General features: G+C 39.2%; 1 protein-coding gene and 1 pseudogene across 8 annotated transcripts in view; both read right to left on the bottom strand.

Annotated features, from left to right (window-relative positions):
• Vmn2r1 (vomeronasal 2, receptor 1) overlaps nt 1-22,321 on the bottom strand; it is a 142,676-nt gene that overhangs the window by 106,636 nt on the left and 13,719 nt on the right. The window contains exons 5-7 of one of the 8 annotated variants that reach the window (XM_006501757.3): nt 12,679-12,909; nt 11,114-11,237; nt 8,483-9,736 (exon numbers count right to left, since the gene is read on the bottom strand). The exons of 4 other annotated variants lie outside the window; for them this stretch is intronic. In XM_006501757.3, the coding sequence (XP_006501820.1) occupies nt 8,754-9,736; nt 11,114-11,237; nt 12,679-12,909 (1,338 nt within the window). In that variant the 3' untranslated portion in view covers nt 8,483-8,753. Of the gene's footprint in view, nt 1-8,482; nt 9,737-11,113; nt 11,238-12,678; nt 12,910-22,321 lie in introns of those variants that run through there. 3 more of the 8 variants (NM_019918.2, XM_006501758.1, XM_006501759.3) reach the window with 3 other exon arrangements.
• On the bottom strand, nt 4,475-4,575 carry Gm22165 (annotated as a pseudogene).

Below are 22,321 nucleotides of genomic sequence, written 5' to 3'. Positions count from 1 at the left end.
GGCCATGGCCAGTCCCCCTCTCTCTCTTTTACCTTATCTCTTTCCCCCTGCCTTTCTCCAATAAAGCTCTAAAACCATAGACCACCTCTGTTCATCAAGGCCCACTCTGCTTGGATAATGATATAGGCTTTCTCCTGATGAGCTGTGTCTAGTCTCCCATCAGAAGGCCTTTATATGCTTAAGGACTCTCGCCTGCATAGGAATCTCTCTCCCTCTGCCCACTCTCCCGTATCTCTGGGGCTGAGGGTGTTGCCCTGGAGCCCCTGGTATGGAGGGGGGCTGCCCCTTGTCCATCCCCTGCCATGTGGGGTCAGTGGCTTAGATGCCCACCCGAGGCAGTCCTCCCGAGTCCACCTACCCAGAGCACACGAACTCATTGGACATGGGCTCTCTCCTTCCCCCCTCCTTCCCCTACACGCCCAGACGTGGAAAGTGAACAAACACGACTGCACTGAATGAATACTGCGGGAAGGTGAGCCCCCATCTCTGGAAACAATCTGTCTTTTCCTGCTGTGCTTTCGGTCAATGCCATCATGTGGATTTAGACAAGCTAAAGGGACAACTGAAGCCTTCTGGCCAGAGCTACTCTCTGATGTTGGCTGAAGGTCCCACTACTCTATGTCTAAATCCTGACAGCCTGCAATGGCATTGGCAAAGACTCTCTATCTAACTTCTCCTTAAAACAAAAGAAAACCTGGTAACACAGCAGCCAATTAAGAGCCACAAGGCTCGCTGCCAGTTCTTAAACCTGTGGGAAGCCAAATAGGCCAAGGGAATGTTTCCATTGGACAAGAGCTTCTCCTCTTTTCTATCATGGGCAACTCACCATCATATAAAAATATCACCCCAGGCCAGGGAAATACATGCCCTACTTTTAAAAACACCGAGGAATAAAGATAGCCAAAAAAACAAGCCTACTTATTTTGGGAGGAAGTCCTTCAGATAGAGCCATGCATGGCCAATGATAATATTTATAGCCAACACTCATGGACCAGAGTAATTTCTCTCATCAAAAACAAAGATACCCGAGAAGGTAAAACGCCCTCCTGTGATTTTTTGCCAATCTTAGCCACAATTAGGCAGTGTATAGGGCCATCTAAAATAGGACAAACTGATAGCAACATAGCTGCTGAGTGCCCTCAGTCAGATGAAGCCAAAGGTCAAGGTCCTAAAAACCACTCCATTTCAGATCTCACAGCCCTTACCCAAGAGAGATAAAATCCATCTACCCACCCCTGCCTCTCTATGCCTCAAAGAAACTAATTAAAAAACTAATTAGAAAACTAATTAAACCACCTGCTCCTCTGGCCCCTCCCTCTCCCACTCAAAGGCAAGGCTTCATTAAAAAAAACAAAGGAGCTACCACCTCCCCTAGAGAGAGGCATCTCTCCCCTCTCTTCTCCAAGCCATAAAAGCGAAATACCTTCAAAATTCATAGATGAAGCCCCACCTAACTCCATAGTCCCTTACCCTCAACCATCTTCCACCCAACAACTTTATAATATTCAAGACTCTCTTGCAAAAACTAACCCGCCTCCCATGCTACTCAGGAGTCCGATACAAAATTAAAAACCCAAACTGCTCAGGCATTCCCAGTTAATATCGACCCCAGCCAAAATAAACCCCTTAATTGGAACCCACTCCAAGTCTCATACTTTTTTGTTGTTGTTGTTCATTTTAAGTATATATGGATTATACAACGTGAGTGATTTCATTATGCACTCCTAGTTAAAAAAAAAAAAAAAAAAAAAAACCCAAGCCTCAAACTTAAAAGAACTCAGGCAGGCAGTAAAGAAAGATAGCATCCACATACCCTGGACAAAATCTTTCCTATACAGCCAGGAGTCCAGAAGACATGAAGGAACACCTACCGTCCCATGTAGGTGAATTATCACCACCAGGTTCTACCAGGATTCAGAACTCAGCTCAACTGGAAACCAAGCTGCCTGTGTATAGCCCATTGCCCCACACTGTCTTTTGTCCATTTCCCTGCTGTCCATTCCAGGAAGTAGAGGAGATCCATCCCTGGATGTGTATCTCCAAACCCTGGCCCCTCCAATAAATCTCTTTCATGAGATTTTCTGCCTGGTGTGACTCTCTCATCTGAAGAAGAAAAGAAGTCATAAAGAGAAGGAGCAGAGCAGGAGCATGGCTGGGGCTCCTGAGCTCCTGAGCTCGGCTGGGGATATACTACCTTGGGAGCTACAATGCCTCTGCTGAGGAGTTTTCCTCTCAGCAGTGTGGTTCCTGAACTCCTTCTCATGATGCTCTTCCACTGGGACACTGTCCCACCCCAGAGCTGTGTGGTTCCCGGGCACCTGTGTCTCAGGATGCCCTTCTCAAGGACACTGACCTAATTCAGAGCTATGTGGTTCCTGGGCTCCTGTGTCTTAGGATGCCCTTCCACTGGGATATCTTTTCCTTCAGAGATGTTTGGTTCCTGGGATTCTGAGTCCCAGGACACCACCCACTTAAGCAAAAAGTACATTAATGGTTTTAATTAGGATATTGGAACTTCTTACTTACTTATAGTCAGAAATTTTATTAACATAAATTAATTAGTTACACATTAATTAACAATATTAATGAGCAAAGAATTAATCTTTTGGTGAGGGAGTTAAGCTGCCTATGCTCTAAATGTTTATTTTTACTAAAAGAGCCCAGACATGTCACATAATGCTGTCTTGAAGGTTTTGTTACTTCTCATAACTTTGACACAATATCTTGAGATTATTCAGGCCTCTCCCTAAGGTTCATCATAAGCAACAAGCTAATGTTCAGATACAGTGAGTAACATCAGTACCAAATTCTTGTTAAAATTTTCTCACAAAGCAACATTCATGGATGAACAACTATTTCAGTCTCACTAGAAATAAATTTTAAAATAAAATATTTTATTAATTCTTTGAGAATATTATACACGCATACAATATACTTCAATCACATCCTCCATTCCTTTCTCTAATCCTCCCAGACCTACAACCCAGTCTTTTACCCCCTCCCAACTTCATGTGTAATTTTTTTATAACCTGAGTCCACTTTGCCCTGTCCATGTATTAATGGGTGTGGGACCATCCTCTGGAGTATAACCAACCTATTAGGGTCTTCCCAAAGAAATTAAAGAAAATTAAAGAAATTAAAGAAAATTAAAGAAATTTTCTTCCTCTTCCAGAATCCATCAACTGTTCATAGCTCTTCAGCTAGGAATGGAGAATGGTGATCTGCTAGGGACCAGCCCTAGAAGTCAGGCAGTTTCCAGCAGAAAAGATAGGGATTAGACAGAGGTGGGTAAGGATGAATGAAGCAGAGACGACAGCTGACCTTTAATATTTAATCTTTAACTAAAAAGAAATCATAAGTTTGTGTTTTCTGTGGAATCTGCATACATAAAAACACCATGATTGATGATGTTTCTTCAATCTCTGATGATAATATTTAATAAGACTAACTAGTGTAGTTTTATATCTTTCTTTTTTTTTCTTTTTTAGCTACTTTGTAGGTTCTTTGCAGGTGCTTCTTCTATCTGTCACTAACAATATCTTCTCTGACTCAGTTCAGCTCCTCCTGTCTCAACTGTAACCAACTGTCTTTTCAATTTCAACTGTTTCTTGTTTTCATTCTGCTCATTCTCTTCTTCTTTTCTCTCCTCTGCTCTCTTTTCTCTTCTCTCCTCTTCTCTAATCTCTTTTTGCATCAACTGTCTTCTCTGATCCTACTCTTCTGTTTCCTGGACGCTAAATCTGCCTACTCCTCAATCTGCTATTCTCTTTCCTACCACTACTTCCTCCCAGCTCTCAGTCTCTGATTACTTTTTTTTTTAATTTATTTTTTTTATTAGGTATTTTCCTCGTTTACATTTCCAATGCTATCCCAAAAGTCCCCCACACTCACCCCCCCCCCCAATTCCCCTACCCTCCCACTCCCCCTTTTTGGCCCTGGCGTTCCCCTGTACTGGGGCATATAAAGTTTGTAAGCCCAAAGGGCCTCTCTTTCCAGTGATGGCTGATTAGGCCATCTTTTGATACATATGCAGCTAGAGACAAGAGCTCCGGGGTACTGGTTAGTTCATATTGTTGTTCCACCTATAGGGTTGCAGTTCCCCTTAGCTCCTTGGGTACTTTCTCTAGCTCCTCCATTGGGAGCCCCGTGATCCATCCAATAACTGACTGTGAGCATCCACTTCTGTGTTTGCTAGGCCCCGGCATAGTCTCACAAGACACAACTATATCTGGGTCCTTTCAGCAAAATCTTGCTAGTGTATGCAATGGTGTCAGCGTTTGGAAGCTGATTATGGGATGGATCCCTGGATATGGCAATCACTAGATGGTCCATCCTTTCGTCACAGCTTTTTAGACTTCCTCTTCCCAGAAGTCCAAGAGCCAACTGACATTGTAGAGCATAATACCATTAAAAGGGCCAGGCACATAAAGTATTTCATAATACAGACTAACAATCATGATGGTTTTTTTTTTAAATACATATGGAACTCTTCACAAATTTGTGTGTCATTCTTGCACAGAAGCCATGCTAATCTTCTCTGTAATCCTGATGTTTCTCTATGCATGCAGATTCCACAGAAGAGGCAAACTTATGATTTCAAAAGAAGTACAAAATAAAAAGAAATACAGATAGCATTTTTTAATATTTTTAATTAGGTATTTTTCTCATTTACATTTCCAATGCTATCCCAAAAGTCCCCCATACCCTCCCCCCCACTCCCCTACCCACCCACTCCCACTTTTTGGCCCTGGTGTTCCCCTGTACTGAGGCATATAAAGTTTGCAAGGCCAATGGGCCTCTTTCCAGTGATGGCCGACATATGCAGCTAGAGTCAAGAGCTCCGGGGTACTGGTTAGTTCATAATGTTGTTCCACCTATAAAGTTGCAGATCCCTTTAGGTCCTTAGGTACTTTCTCTAGCTCCTCCAATGGGGGCCCTGTGATCCATCCAATAGCTGACTGTGAGCATCCACTTCTGTGTTTGCTAGGCCCCGGCATAGTCTTACAAGAGACAGCTATATCTGGGTCCTTTCAGCAAAATCTTGCTAGTGTATGCAATGGTGTCAGGGTTTGGAAGCTGATTATGGGATGGATCCCCGGATATGGCAGTCTCTAGATGGTCCATCCTTTCGTCACAGCTCCAAACTTTGTCTCTGTAACTCCTTCCATGGGTGTTTTGTTCCCAATTCTAAGAAGGGGCAAAGTGTCCACACTTTGGTCTTCAATCTTCTTGAGTTTCATGTGAAAATGTGGTACATTTACACAATGGAGTACTACTCAGCTATTAAAAAGAATGAATTTATGAAATTCCTAGGCAAATGGATGGAACTGGAGGGCATCATCCTGAGTGAGGTAACCCAATCACAAAGGAACTCACACAATATGTACTCATTGATAAGTGGATAGTAGCCCAGAAACTTAGGATACCCAAGATATAAGATACAATTTGCTAAACGCATGAAACTCAAGAAGAATGAAGACCAAAGTGTGGACAGATAGCATATTTGTTCCTGGACAAGGGTTAGAAGTACAGAGAGAATAGGTATTGTGATTCTCAAATCATTTTAGACTATGTGAGCATTTATGACATATGACATTCTATTCTTCAGGAAAGTAAAACATTAAACACTTAAAAAACATTCCTGAGTCAGTCTAGATAAGTTCCCAGGGCTTGACTACCACAGTGTGCTGGAAGTATAGCTTGTAAGGTCACCTAGCTGAAAAGTCTGAAAGGTTCCCACACTACCGGATGAGCAGTTCTATTAATTTGCTTTTTCTTGGTTTTTTAGTGAAAAGACTTCACTGTAATTTAATATGAGCCACTCTCCTCGTGATTGGAAAATTCTTATATTTCTTTTATATTAATTTCAGGTCACCTATATGTATTATTAAGGGTTACTTTAGGCAAACTAACTTTGTTACTAAAATTTTATTTTCATGGGACAATGTCCTATAAACTACATGAAGGAGGAAGCCTGTGATCTGATCTGTTGGCAAATCTATTGTTTCTGAGTTTGCTTAGGGGCAGGTATGCCAAGAGAACTCTGGGGCTACTTAACTTTTTCTGCTTTTCACAAGTAAGACTCCTGAGTGGCACCAGATAAGGTGACTTCTTTTAGAGCAGAAAAAAATTTCTTGGAAAAGACATGAATGAATCATAATGTAAAAAGTCTCCCACAAATGTGACACACATAAATCTGAAACCCAAAGTGAAACACAGCACAATGACAAAGTAAGCATCTGACTCATCTCTTCTAGACTCGGTCAAACAGTTGTGCTGTCTTCATGCCTCTCCTGTTTTTCACTAGTCATGGCTGTACCAGTGACCCTCTTTCCCCTCCATGCTGGAAGAGTGACTGGGTCTTAATGCTAGATATAATTTTTAGATGATATATTTATCTAAAAAATATTCTAATATTGTAGAAAATAATTTAATGTTTGATGTGTAATTAATTACAAAATTAAAACACTACAAATAAAACTAAAATCTTTTGATGATTAAATATTTTTATTTTAACTGCCATCAGCCATTACTATAACAATAATCTGTGCCTAAATCAATTCAATAACTAAAAATTGTTTCGCATTAAAACTGTAAAAAGACATATACATTGTCATTAAGTGTGAAAGTCAAAACAATATTTTGTGTTTTATATCTGTGATTTACTGAACTTACTGATTATTAAGAAAGTACATTCAATATGCAACATCTCAGAAAAGGAATTGAGGGCATTGAGATTAAAATAGTTTGAGTAGAAAAGCAAGCTACATCATTTCAAATATATGGTCATCTAGCTTTGTTTGAAAATTGAAAGATATTGTTAAGGTCTTCCAAATTGTGTGAACAATTGAAAAAGAAGTTGATTTGTGGATTTTTATTTTCTATATTGCTCTATAATTTGAAAATCATTTTCTCTTTTCCAGAGTATAGCCGTGAGGATGACAAGCCAAGTAAATAGACAAACAGAATAAAGCAATGATGTCCAAAGAAAGCAAGTGTCCTCCTCTTCATAGTTGTGATATAAACTTATTTAATGATTATAAGGAGTATGATGAAGAACAGTGGAAACATATTATGCAATAAATAGGTGAGTAGATGCTCATATAGAAAACACTGGTATGCAGTGTCCCTCAAGCAAATGTGACAACTTTGAATTTTACCAATACTTTAAATAAACTTCTTATTTAAATTATGGGAAGGTCATTCCCTATATCTAGTCCAGAATAATCTTTTTTGTTAAATCAGTAAATAAGTTTCTGACTTTCCCTGCCTAGCTAGTCATCATGGTATCACTTTCTGCTCTGACACACCTACAGAAGAAATCTCCACCAAGTTTGAGGAACTAAAAATCACAAATATTAAGCTCTTCTGTAAACATACCATGTTCTGGTCTTCTTTACTTCTGTAGTCAAATGAACACATGTAATTGATGCTGCCCACAGTTCTATAAGTTCTGTTTGCCACATATTTAACTCATGTGCTTATAAAAATATATAGGTCATTTTTATGTTTCATGTTAAGGAGACTGAAAATATATCTATAACATTTACATATGGAAGGTAAAATTACAGTAACCATATAGTCAGAGGGCAATTATCTACCATTGTATGACATTAAAAAATATTTTTAAGAAGTCTTGCATACTGGGGCTGGAAAGACGGCTCAGTGGTTAAGAGCACTGACAGCTCTTCCAGGGATCCTGAGTTCAAACCTAAGCAACCACATGGGGGCTCACGACCACCTGAAATGAGATCCAGTGCCCTCTTATGTTGTGTCTGAAGACAGGGACAGTGTACTCAAATGTATAAAATAAATAAATCTTTAAGAAAAAATAATCTGGCATACTAAGCCTTGGTCTAGGTAAATGTTTGCCATAGATCTTTACCATATAATCTAATTAAGACTAGGCTGGCATAACAACTCCCTTTGTATTTATTTCTCAGAACAATGATTTGAAACTCAGACACTTTAGCACATATTCTTTCCTAGAAAAGCCTGGAGCAGGATCATACCTTGTTAAAGAGATGCATACCTATCATCATTAATACCTTTAGAGGAAACTGAATTCTATTAGTGCTTCAAACCCCTCAGTCCCATGTCTTTGAAAGCACAGGTTATGTTCCAAGAACTCTTAAAGCTTCTGCTCCCAGGGAAGGCTTCAGAATAGCAATTTTTCATTTCCTGTATTTTACATGTACTACTGTTCTGACTGTAATGCATTATTGTGAAACATGTAGAGGCCTGGCACCCAGAAGAGGGAATTGGTGCCCCTGGAACTGAGTTGCAAACAATTGTGAGCCAGCATGTCAGACAGAAGAAACTAACCTGGGTCTGCTGTAAAAACTGCCAGGGCTCTTAACAACTCAGCCATTTCCCCAGACTTCAGAGCCAGAATGAGAAAAGGACTCTGTGAAACTTGTATTCTATTTAATGTAAACTTATTAAAAAGAAACTAAACAAACACATATGAGCCAATTTAATATAATATCTGATTAATCATGTTTATTTATATCCTCTGTTTTAAATCCTAATAAAATGTTTTCCAATTTAAATCTTAAGTGACGTTCTAATGTATGTTGAATGACATGTCACAGAACAAGATACCATTTACCAGGTTAACCTTACATCAACACACCCACAACTAATATTACCCTACAACATCAGCAGATGCTTCAGATGAAACACAAAAATGCAGGTTGAGCAAGGGTGTCATGATAGGTGACATCCCTGCATGCCACATGAAATTCACAGCTCTACTCATCTAGAACAGTGGACACTGTGGTGCTGTTAAGCTCACTGCTCACAGAAGCTGAGGTCAGCTGGATGCTCCTGTCAACAGTGGGGACTCTTCCACCAACAGTTTCATCAGTGTTCCTCTTTGGCCTCAGCAAGATAATGAAGCACTTGGGAAGAAATAGACAGCCTAACAAGCCATAGCTAGATGCCAAAATGGCAAATATTTCCACAGCCACTTTGAATTTGCCTTTGGTGCTCAAGTAAGCAGGGACAAAAGAGATCCAGACAATGAAAAAGACCAGCATCCCAAAAGTGATACATTTCCCTTCATAATAGTTATCTGGCAGCTGGCGAGCCACAAAGGTTGTAAGAAAACACAGCAGAGCCAGGAGAACATCAAACCCAAATATGGAGCACAGAAACTCTATAGAACCTTCATTGCATTCAAAGATGATCTTTACATTTTGAATTTCAATGTTCTTGAACATCCTTGGAGGCTCCAACACCAAGTATGCTGCACATATACCAATCTCCCCTACAACGCAGATCAGTACAATTAATTTTCGAAAAATGGGGTGCATGGATATAAGACGGGTTTTAGATACAGAAATCCTATAGGCAAAAAAGAGTGAAATAGTCTTTCCAAGAATGGAAGACAGACAAAGGCAAAAGCCGAGTGCCAGAGTGATCTGGCGGGCCATGCAGGACCAGTTGCATGGCTTGCCTATGAACAGCAAGGAAGACAGCACAGTGATGACCAGAGACATCTGAATGAGGAAGCTCAGCTCCCGGTCATTGGCTTTCACCAATGGAGTGTGTCTGTGGATCACATACACAACAGTTACTGCCAAGAGGACAAGTGCCCCAAAGATGGACAGGATGACAAGAGTGAACCCCAGTGCCTCTTCATAAGCGAGGAATTCCACAAGCTTTGGCACACACTTGCTCTTCTCTGCATTGGACCAGTCATCTTCACCGCATGGATCACATTCCCTCTGTCCTATTTGTAAAAAAACAAACAAACAAACAAACAAAAAACATAGAATTGACTTCAATGGAACCCAGTTGTCACTTTTAACTGTGAACAGTCTAGGAAAGTTAAAGACCTGGACAATGTTCACTGGAAATCTGTTATAAAATAGATATAATATCTCATATTTAATAGTGGGAAATTATTCTTAGTGTCTATAGATGCAGTGATAGATTGAGGGTTGTTTTCACCTTCAGTACTTGACCATTTCCTCTCAACCCACACTTTTTTGAACTGGTTGTTTCTACTGAAGAGCTCCTTTCTTTCTCCTACAACTGTCTATTGAAGGACAATATCTGTGTCTTTAATCAATTCCAGAACAGCCCAGGAATGAGGAAGTCACAGCTTCTGATGTGAAACAATGAAAATGAATGGTACACAGTTTGTCAAACCCTTTGTGTTTTCAGTCTTTCATTCAATATTCCTTCCTGGAGGAGAATCACGCAAGTGCCCACTCAAATAGCCCCAACTCTGGATGCTCATTTCAAGGAGTGATTAGGATAATGATGGGAAGGAAAACAAAACCTCCAGGCATGTGCCCAGAGGCTAAGATGCTAGGACTGGAGGAAGGCTCTAAAAGCAAGCGTTGGTGAATAAGGAAAAGTTAGTTGAGCCAAGGTTATGGCAGGTGATGGAATGGGTCTATTCAGTGTTAATTTTAAAAATCAAGTAAAGAGTGGTGTTTACTTTCAACCACTCTGACTCCTGATCTGGACATCTCTGAGTAGAATTCTGTGTGGGACCCCAGGGAACTGTTGCTAGGGAGTTGTATAGTTTATGGGCTACTTATACTATCACAGACCATCTTATCATTTTTACTTGACTACTCTGAGGGGCTATGTGAAAACGGACAAGCACATTTTCTGTCCTTCAACAAAAATCCAAGTGGAAATATAAATAAACCTGGTCAACACCTTACATAAAACCAAGTCTGCCTAAGTCACCTCCAGAGATTTGCAACTGAGCAGGCTGTCATAACTGTTCATTCCACAGCAACTGTGCAATGCATGTACGTTCAGTGTTTAGAACCTTAAGACAACTGGGTGATCTTTTCCCAACTAGTGCTGAATCAACTTAAAAAGCAAGTAATTTGAAGATTTTATGAATTGATTTATATTTCACATTTTGTTTATTTTGTTTGGTGCTTCTTTATGAACTTCATGGTGGTAGGTCTGGTCTTATATCAGAAGTGAAAACTCATATTTTTTGGTCATACTGCACACAGGAAAATTTTATGTTTCATGAACTTTTGTTATACTCTTCTTATAAAGATTTATAGGAACTTCTCTTGGCATCCCTTGGTTAATTTAACTGTACTACTACCAATGCAAAAATGGACATCTCTACCTGGTTTCTCTGACACATATCCATCAGCACATGGGATGCAATCAAAGCAGCATATGGGTTGCCCCTGACGAATCCCCTTCCGGGTCCCTGGAGGACACACTTGTGTGCAAAATGAATCTGGACGCTAGCAAAGATAAAATTAGTAGATATTTTAAAAGCCTCAAAACATTCCCACTTGTGAAATGTTGAAAGTGCTGGTTTGTATTTCCATGCAGACATATGTCCTATTAATGAAAGATATCAGCCCAGGAGTCTAAGCAAAGATAGCAAACAAAGCATGACAATATGGACAGCCTAGAAAGTACTTTGGCTAAAGGACAATCTTTTGACTGACTCTGGAATTGCTGAACTAAGTGTAGTGACAGTTCTTTGTCATCTTGATGATCAAGAGTAAACTAATACCATATGAGATACTGCAGATGCTTAGTCTGTTCCTGTTTAAAATAATTTAATGCTCTAAACATCTTCCTGAAAATCTGAAATATATTTCCTCTCACGTAATCAACCCAACATAATATGAAATATAAAGATGTTTCATGAATGGTTAAAAAAAACAAAGAATTAGGTCAGTTCCAGGGAGAAAATTTAAAAAAAAACATAACAGAACTGCACAAGAGTAATATTCCAGAAATATTTTCTTGCTAAGTCATTTTATACATTTTCATGTCAAACACAACCCTCCTTTCATAGCATATAGATGTATACAAAGATGTATACTTTGAAATACTGAATAAAGGTGATATTCACAAATTGATTTATATCCTATTCTAGAAATCAGAAAGTACTTCTTTTTATTTAAATGTTTCATATAGTATATTTCAATGGTCTTTTTCTCCCTCTCTCATCTCTTCCTAAATCTTTCCCTTCTCCCTACCCATGTATCCTCATCTTCTTTCTTCTCTCCCTTTCATAAGAAAGGAAAAAAACAAAACATGAAAAAAGCTAAAAGTAAAACAAGCAAACAAAATGTAATAAAAAGACAAAATAAATTATTTTATTTTATTTAAAAAAGACAAAATAAATCCCAAACCAAAATAACTGCCTGAACACACACACACACACACACACACACACACACACACTGGAATTCACTTCATATTAGTCAACTATTTCTGGGCATGGGAGTTTCCCCGAAGTGTGGTTGATATGTCCAGTAATATTCAATTGAAGAAAATCTTTTTGCCAGCAATTACAAATAGTATTTTCATAAGTGGTGGACCTGGTAGCCACTTCCCTCTCCCAAAGATGGGATCTCACATGAGTTGAATCGGTTAAGCTCATATCATACATCCCCGTGCACACTCCTCACCACTACATAAATAGAAAAATGAAATAAAATAAAGGAGGTCAAAAATGACTATGGTCAGAGTACTTGAGAAGGTAACATACTGAAAGTAATGGTTAATAACAAAATCCAAGAAAATATTCCAAAAGTTAAAAATATGAATCATGTTAAATTTTAAATAAGTTTGAGACAGGAAAACTGAATTCACATTTAATTGGTATCTTTAAAAATATATAAACTTCTATAAATATAAAGAAAATAACATATCAAATCAACTCACCCTTGATGACTCAGTGTTCCAAAATATTGTAGAATTCGTTGGAATAACAAGCTCAAAGTTTGTAGATCTAAAGTTAAATCTCCCAACTGTCACAAAGGAAATTTCTCCCTCATCATCTAAGTGCCAGTTTAGGACATCATAGTGTCCATTTTTCAAATCTCCATTATCATCCAGAATTACCCATTTATCCTCATGTGATTTAAATTTAATTTCTTTCATATAGTACATTAGCTAGAAAGCAACACAAAGTAAAAAACAATAGAAGAAAACATTTTGAAAAAATTCAATGGTCTTAAAAATAATTTTATATAGAAAAGCATTTCAAACACATATTTAATTCATGAAATTACAAGACTTGTTCTTAGTCTCTCTCTTTTTTTTTTAATGTACTATGACAATCTCTATCCACATGTGTAAATGAAACTTCAAGCATGGTTGGCAATATGGTGATGCACTTTAAATGTAAATGCATTCTAAAGATTTCACTCAGAAGTTTCTTGCAAGGCCGTAGAAGCTGTTGTCATGTAGGCTAGGCAAAGTCAAAATAGGGGAAATGTAGGGTGCAATGCTGATGCTTTGACCTGGAATCTGCATGTGAAACCCAATTGGTTCTTGATAGAGCGATCAATAAAGATTCTAGCTGTCGATGGCTGGGCAGAAGAGGTGGGACTTCTAGGTTCTGGCAGGCAGACTAGGAGATGCAAGGAAAGAAAAAATTGCCATGCTTTGGAGAGAAAGAGAGCTAACAACCATGTGAGATCTCTGGTGGAGTGACCATTGGCCGCTTGCCCCACTGGGTCTGAGGTAGCACACGGGAGATTAAAAAGAAAACTGAACTAAGGGCAAATTTAGTGTGCTGAGCAAAGAGAAAGAAAAACCGGGCAAATAAGTTGAAGGCAGATTTAGAGATACTGAGCTAGGACTGAAGGTAACTGAGCAACTAAACTGAGGGCATAGAGGTGTTGAGCTGAGAATGAAGGTAAGGGCAGGTTAGCCACAGGAGGCTTAGAAGTGCCTGGCCATTGAGTTAAAAGGCGTATTGAAAATAAGTTCTCTCTCTCTCTCTCTCTCTCTCTCTCTCTCTCTGTGTGTGTGTGTGTGTGTGTGTGTATGTGTTTCATCCCCTGCTCCTGGGCGGTGGCTGGTAGCATGGGTCTGCCCAGAGCTTAAGGCAGGGTAGTAGAAATTGCATGCTACAGGGAAAAAGTAGACTTCAGACCAAAAACAAAAGAAAAGCAAGAGCTCAGAAATCCAGAGAGGAAAGGAAACCATATGTAGAAGGTGTTAAACAAACTAAACAACAAGTTCACGTGCTCCATCAAGCTACTCTCTGCCTGCAGGGCCGGACCTCCTGCATTCCCTTTGCTGCCACACGGGCCCCACACAAGACAGTCCACCCTGCGGCCAGCCATCACAACACCCAGGAAACTTTTAGAAGCAAAACTCTAGAAGCTTATAATTAACAAGTCAGATTTATATATCAATAAATTCTGAATTCACAAGACACCCACACAATAATTGCAGAGCCAACTGATAATGATACAAGCTGCCCATCTAGGTCAGACAAGTTATCCCAATTATTCTACCCCTACATGATATTCATAACTACCTGTGGCTATTTAAAACCACATGGGATCAGGATCTTCTTACTGTCTGTCCACCTCCATCTTGGCTTCTACCTCTCTCCTGTCCTCTCTGCTTCTCCAACTTTTTGTACTGCCTCCCATTTCCCTGTCCAACCACAGGCATCCTGCTGCACTAATATTTAAATAGATTGGACAGGGAAAAATCCTCCCAAAGAGATAAGCAAGGCAAAAAAAAAAAAGGGGGGGGGGTAAATCAAATGCAGCTTCGACTACAAAGTCACCTTGCATGAGAAGAAGCCACCTCCAAAGGGAGATGGGTAAAGAGGCCTGGAGCCCTACCCTGAGAAACAAGCTATAGCCTTCAAAAGCTCATTCCTCATGGAGGAAGCTGTGGTGTGTTATAATGTGTCATTCAGTACATATACTCTTTGGTCCAAACAGCTATACTTGGAAATGTTCATTGTAATGAGTCATTGGTCTGGTGCAAGCCCTTTGGTTTCTACAACACCACTGGAGAACAAGATGTAAAATTCGTAAAGAATCAATTTTAAAAAATGTGGGCAAAGTAAAAAAGCTCATTCCTCTAGCAAACAGGTCAGTGGTGGAGTGGAAGCCCACTCTGTCACTCTGTCTCAGAGGCTAGTACTGAGTACCATCTCCAGAGGGAACCTATTGTTCAAAACAGAACTACCATGGGGGCCTAAGTTTAGGGAACAACTGCATATCAGGAAGCTTTAACTTGGCCTATCACAGGTCCCGAGTGAGGGGAACGACAGAGTCAGTTGTGGAGAGCAAGGTAGCTGATGCTGACAAGATTAGAAAGCAGGAGACACAGCATTGCTAACAAGTGCTATCAGAGTTAGCCCCAACCTAGGTGAAGAGCAGATTTTTGCCAGCTGGGACTAACCATGGAGCTTGATAACTCTCAGGCTGAGGCCAGTGGGTTTATCAAACTTCTGCAGTAACCACCTTGCACCCTGCAGCTGTAGGACTGAAGTTTCACAGGTATGTATGATATCCATAACTGCATCCTTCCAGAAAGGTTATTCAGGAGTGCTTGAAGGTAGGAACTCCAACCCTTCACCTGTATCAACCTCAGGACTGTGGGTGCTTCTCAAATTTGATATGCACAGAGGCAACATCTCAGTTAAAGCATTAGCCACCCCAGAGAACACAATCTAGGATGTCTCCTGGGGGACTGGGGAGAGAGACAGAAGAGCACCTTCCCAGTCCATGGAGTGTATAGCTAAGTGCAGACAGCAGAGACACTGGTACATACACACAGAAGAAATGCTAGTGAGGTACACACAGTTTTTATGTACACTTGTACAATATTGACCACAAAAACATAAAACATAGGAAAGAAAAACAGTCTACAGATACAAGAGAAACTTTTGCCTATGCACAAGGCTGGAAGTCTCTAAAAGTAACACATGTTAACTCTCCTCCTCCCTCCTCCCCCCTTCCCCCTCTCCTCTCCTCTCCTCCTCTCTCTCTCTCTCTCTCTCTCTCTCTCTCTCTCTCTGTCCCTCTTTCCCTCCCCTCACATCACTCCTTCTGTCTCTCCCTGTCTCTATTCTATCTCTTGATTTTATTCTTTCCTATTTACTACACATGCATCACTTTTTGTTACTTTATTGTATTATTTATGTTTTCTGGGTTCCTATTTGTTATTCCACTTAATAGTGTGTTAAATTTATCTGTATGCTTTTTCATTACTGGGCTTGTTTTCTGTCTGTTTCACTGGTGTCCTTTTGTGTGCACTTGTTTTTTGCTCAGTTGGTTGGCTGCTTGTTGACTTTTCTCATTTTTTCTGCTTTTGCCACACCCTCTCTACATTTAATATTTTCACTTTAATTTACTGCTTTTTAAATGCTCTAATTTTAATATTTTATGCCCATTCTTACATTTAATTCCTGTTGGGTTTTTTATTATTATTATTACTGGGATGTCTTATTATTTCCTTTTTGCATTTGTTTGATTTTTTTCTCAACACTCTTCCTGTTTCACTTTCCCTCTTACATCTTTCTTCACTCCTTTCCTTTCTTTCATCTAACTTTATTCCTCCTCTATTTTCCTCTTTCTCTGCCCACTTCCTTTATCTTACCAATTTACATTTGTCACACCTGCCTGAAATATTACTTTGACCTTATACCATTTCTTTAGTAGCTTTTCTGTTTTTAGTTTTATAGACAATGATGATAGACCACTGGGCTAAAATCAGTGCCATCACATTTCTAGAACTTTCCTAAGTTTATTTTACTGCTATTACAACATTTTTATTCTCCTCATTGAGTTGTACTGAGAAGTGAATCTTTATCGATAGTCCAGTCAATGAAAGAATTATGAAATAAAACCAGAAGAGACATACAACTCACAATATACACACGCCAAAAAAGACCTTAGAGGGGTTTGTGGGGAGGGGTGTGGAATGTTGACTTTCAGGCTCAAAATAGCTATTTCCTTCCTCAACTCACAGCATCTGTGATTATGTGCACAAAGCTAAACCAACCCCTCCCTGTCATTGAAGGGAGAGAGGATCATGTAACCCCAATTCCTCCTGGGAATTTATATACAGTTGATGGTTGCTAGGGGAAAGAGACTTACTACTCAGTAGTTCAGACACTGGTAATGTATACATGCTTCTGTGAACAAATTCTCACTTATCCTATAAACAACCCTAATGAATTTCACTTGAACACACACACACAGAAAGGGGGGGGAGGGAGAGAGGGAGGGAGGGAGGGAGGGAGGGAGGGAAGGGAGGGGGAGAGAGAGAGAGAGGAAGGGAGGGAGGGAGAGGGACAGAGAGAAGACATCAAAGTAGAAAGTTAGGAAAAAGGACAAGAGAAGATAATCAGGTGAATATGATTGGACATGCATAAGAAGGTCAAGTGAACCATATTATATATAATTAAACAGTAACTATATCTATTTGACTTAAGTGAAATAAAATGCAAGTCAAACAATCATCTAAAGTAACAGGAAAAAAGAAATTTGCTGTGTAGTGACAATGCACTCAGCACTCGGGGGGCAGAAGCAAGTCAATCTCTAAATTCCAGCCTCATTCAGGACAGCGAGGAATACACTGAGAAACTCAATCTCGAAACAAACAAACAAAAAAGAAAGAATGAAGAAAAGAAAGAAAGGAAGAAAGAAAGAAGGAGGGAGGGAGGGAGGGAGGGAGGGAGGGAGGGAAGGAAGGAAGGAGGAAGGAAGGAAGGAAGGAAGGAAGGAAGGAAGGAAGGAAAAGAGAAGAAGAGAAAAGAAGAGAAGAGAAGAGAAGAGAAGAGAAGAGAAGAGAAGAGAAGAGAAGAGAAGAGAAGAGAAGAGAGGAGAAGAGAAGAAAGATTAAATGGAAAATCTTATTTATATTAACTTTAAGAAAAATGCCTTTGAAAAAACCTAGCCAAGGACATGAAATACCCCTACAATCAACACTTAATGGCACCAAAGCCAGGCATGGTAGCACACCTTTCATCCCAGTTCTTAGATCTCTGTGAGATTAAGGCCAGGCATGTCTACATAGCAAGTTCCATACCAGGCAGAGCTGCACATTAAAACCCTGTCTCAAAAAACAAAAACAAAAATCCAGTGAAGACATTGGAATACTGAAAGACCTTCTATGTTCATGAATGACAGAATCATCATTGTGAAAATAGCTATATTACTGAAAATAATCCATAAATTCAATGCAATCCCCTTAAAATTCCAGAGGAATTATTCATAGAGCTAGAAAAAAAACCTCAAAATTTATTAACATAAAAGATGCCAAATATAATCCTCATGAAAAAGATAAATGCAAAAACTGATGTCTGAGATTACATATCAAACCACAGCAGGAAACTAGAACAGCACTAGCACAGAACATTCATGGAATTGAACACAGGATGCAAAATTAAAGCTCACAGTTACAGTCACATAATTCTATTCAAAACTCTTAAAATGTATGTTGGGGAAGAGACAGAGTGTTTAATAAATAGTGCTAATGAATTTGATATCCACATACAGAAGACCAAACTGAGGCCATGCATGAAAACAACCTCAAAATGAGTCAGTGTCCTCAGTGGAAGATGTGAAACTGTATATGCATTGGAGGAAAAGCACTTCCCAATATAGGAAAGGGAAGGGCTTTCTGGAATGGACTACAGTAGCATGTAAAGTGGTACAAAGAGGTGTAAGACAGTGAATTTATAGAAAATGTGTGCAAAGTAGCTATAAAATTAAACACTAAATAAGCATCCATCCTTAAAATAGAACAATGAACTAAACAGCTTTTCTCAAAAAAGCCACAGTAGGCCAGGAGACAGCTGAGTGATAAAGGCACTTGTCACTCAAACCCTATAACCTGAGTTCAACCCTCAGAACCCACAAAAGGAAAAGGAAAACTGATTCCACAGAGTGTCCTCCTATCTCCATATGCACACCACAGCATGTATGCCTGTGTGTGTACATGCACACATATGAATGCATACACTCACACACATATACACAAATAATAATTATATAATAGTTTTGATAATTTTTAAAAATATACTAATATTCAATAAATATCTTTTAAATGTTCATAATCCTTTGCCTTTGGGAAAATGAAAGAGTTACAAGGTAGTGAGAGTCTATTTCACTGCAGTAGGAATGGCTGTCATCAAGGAAATAAATGGTAATAAACATTAGCCTGTATATACTTTAGGGAGCAATGTAAACTGCTGCAGTCACTAGAAATAAGTGTGACAGTTCCTCAAATAAGTGCAAATAGAACTGCTCTAGACACACCTATACCAACCACTCAAAGCAGATTAAGTCAAAATATCAAAGAGGTGCTCACATCCATTTTTGCTGAACCAGCCTAAATGTCTGACACTAGATGAATAAATAAAGGAGTCGTAGAAAATATTGAAAATGAAATTTAGGGGGCAGGGAGATTTGAGTGCTCTGTGGATACAAGCACTTCCTGCTCTTCTAGGCGGTTGGAATTTGGTTCACAGCACCCACATTATGTGGTTTACAATCACCTGTAACTCTAATTTCAGCAGAGACTCAGACATCCACATATACATACACACATATTCACACAAACACACACACACACATAGAAATTAAAATAAAATCTTTTGAAAGTAATTTTATGCATAATTTTCCTATAAGGAACACTGAAATCAAGGCTTTTGTAAAAAAAAAAAATGGCTTAGAAATTGTTAAGTGAAATAAGCCAAAGTAAAAAAAAAAAAAAATACCACATTTTCTATCATATGTGACAGCTAGATTTGTGTGTATCACTGACAGACAGACAGACAGACAGACAGACAGACAGGTGAATTTCGAGAAATATGAGAGTAGAGCAGGTAACACTAAGGGAAAGGGAAAATGATAATGGAATTTCTGATACAAAAATCAGAAACAGATCAAATGGGGAAGAAAGGAATAGCAGAGTAGAGAACACAAAGTCGAGGGATGAATAAAGTATAATCCATAGAAATGAAATGTCATCCTGTTGCCCATTATTCTGTATGCTAACTAGCATAGTATGTATGTTAACTCAGAAGGCTGTAGAATTTCTGAAGGTTCTCTCTATTATATAGCTCTGGCTGTCCTGGATCTCACTTTGTAGACCAGACTGGCCTTGAACTGGTTGAGATCCACCTGCTTCTGCCTCTGAAGTGCTGGGATTGAAGGCATGTACCACCATGCCTAGACTAGATGATAAGTTATCAAAATCAAAATGCTTAGTTAAGAGTGTAAACTATCACTGGGTGGTGATGGCTCACACCTTTAATCCCAGCACCTATGAGACAAAGGCAGGTGAGTCTTTGAGTAGCAGGGCAGCCTAGTCTACAGAGCAAGTTCCAGGACAAACTAAAAAACAAACAAGCAAACAAACAAACAAAAAATACTGTAAATGAACGTATTAGCATTTTCACAATATATTTTACATTATAGTTATTGTAACACATTAAAAGGTATTTTGATATACTAAGTTAAATAAATGAATAAATTTTAGTTTAATTTTTTAAGTAGGATGACTCAGAAATTTTTAATTTTCTTTATGATATATTCAAAATAAATAGTTTTGTTGAAATAAATCTGGTATATATTAAAGCATTGTGGTGCCCCATTTGTTCCACTTAATATAAGTACTGGTACAACTCATCAATATTCCCACATACATACATACCTCACCTTTTCCTGCATACAAGGTTTTAGGGATACAAAGATTAAAAAACCTATTTCCTTTTCAAAACTCAGTCTAATGGAGTGGTAGACAAACAGCTACTATCACTCAAACTGAATATTGTCTAGGTCAGTACAGTGAAGACAGTTGAAAAGACACAAGGGAGTATACAAAATGGAAATAACAATAGACATGCTAATTTGGAAGTAGGGAAATTTTCACTGTGTTCCATCCCTGGGCAAAGACTATAAGCAACTAACAACTGATGGTAGAGAGAGAACTAGCCTTTCCCAGGGATGAGCGCCCATATTAGTTATCCAGTACAGATTGCTCAGTCCTAAAACCACACACACACACACACACAATATTCTTGACCCAGGGATTGGCACTGATAGGAGGTGTGGCCTTGTTGGGGTAGGTGTCTCACTGTGGGTGTTATCTTAAGACCCTCACCCTAGTGGCCCAGAAGTCAGTATTCTGCTATCAATCTTTAGATGAAAATGTGGAACTCTCAGCTCCTCCTGCACCATACCTGCTTGGATGCTGCTGGATATTTCTTCATACACATATAAGTGTGTATAAATGATTTATAAAGCAACTATCAATTTGTGAGTTGGGGGACATGGAGGGAGGGTATCTGTGAGGGGCTAGAGGAGGGAAAGGGAAGGAGTAAAATTATGTAATTCTACTTTAGTAAAATTTTTAAAACTGAAGTTAAAAAGAGAAAGGACACAAGTGAAGCAATGACTAACTGACATAGGAAACTGAAAATTCTTGATTTCCCAGAAAGTGGCCACCTGCGCTGGGCTTTTAAACTGTTAGTAGGAGCCCTGTGGAGGTGGCACATGATGTTAATCCCAGCACTCAAGAGGCAGAGGCAGAGGCAGAGGCAGGCAGATCCTGAGCTCAAGACCAGCCCGATCTGTAGAGAGAGTTCCAGGGCAGTCAGGGCTACACACAGAAACCCTGTCTCAAACCCCCCCCCAAAAAAAAAATTAGTAGGAATCTGACTAACAAATGCTGACAAAAAAATACTGAGTCTCTGTATCCTTAAGTTCCATACTGTTTCAGGGGAAAGGGTGTACAGGAGAACCAGGGTCCAAGGCACCACAGTCCACAAGACTGGTGGCACACTTATAGGATAACCAATGGATAGTAACAAGAATTCTCTGAGGAGATAACCCTTGCTGCACCTGACCAAATTTAGCAAGGCAGCATCATGATTTCTTTAGTGGGAAGGTGACCTATTACACCAGGGCATATCATTGATCTTCCTCAGCACCATATGCTATTCTTGAATATTCCAACCAATGTTCCTAGTGCAGTCACTAACTCACCAGAGATCAGTAAGGCTGTACAACCTCATAGAAAGGGCTTGAATTAAAGTAGCTGATGATCGACATGGGAGTATTTTTTATTAGTTTGTTTTGCTCTGTTAAGTATTACGTTTCTGATTGGACATAATACTACCTGAGGATTCCGCAATACCTCTCCTGGGCATATATCCAGAAGATGTTCCAACCAGTAAGAAGGACACATGCTCCACTATGTTCATAGCACCCTTATTTATAATAGCCAGAAGTTGGAAAGAACCCAGATGACACTCAACAGAGGAATAAATACAAAAATTGTGGTACATTTACACAATGGAGTACTACTCAGCTATTAAAAAGAATGAATTTATGAAATTCCTAGGCAAATGGATGGACCTGAAGGGCATCATCTTGAGTGAGGTAACCCAATCACAAATGAACTCACATGATATGTATTCACTGATAAGTGGATAATAGCACAGAAACTTAGAATACCCAAGATACAAGATACAATTTACAAAACACATGAAACTCAAGAAGAACGACGACCAAAGTGTGGAAACTTTGCCTCTTCT

This window comes from Mus musculus, chromosome 3 (genome assembly GCF_000001635.26).
Source record: "Mus musculus strain C57BL/6J chromosome 3, GRCm38.p6 C57BL/6J".
Taxonomy (NCBI): Eukaryota; Metazoa; Chordata; class Mammalia; order Rodentia; family Muridae; genus Mus; species Mus musculus.
Note: the sequence above shows the minus strand (reverse complement) of the source record. Positions and strands in the feature narration are given on the sequence as shown.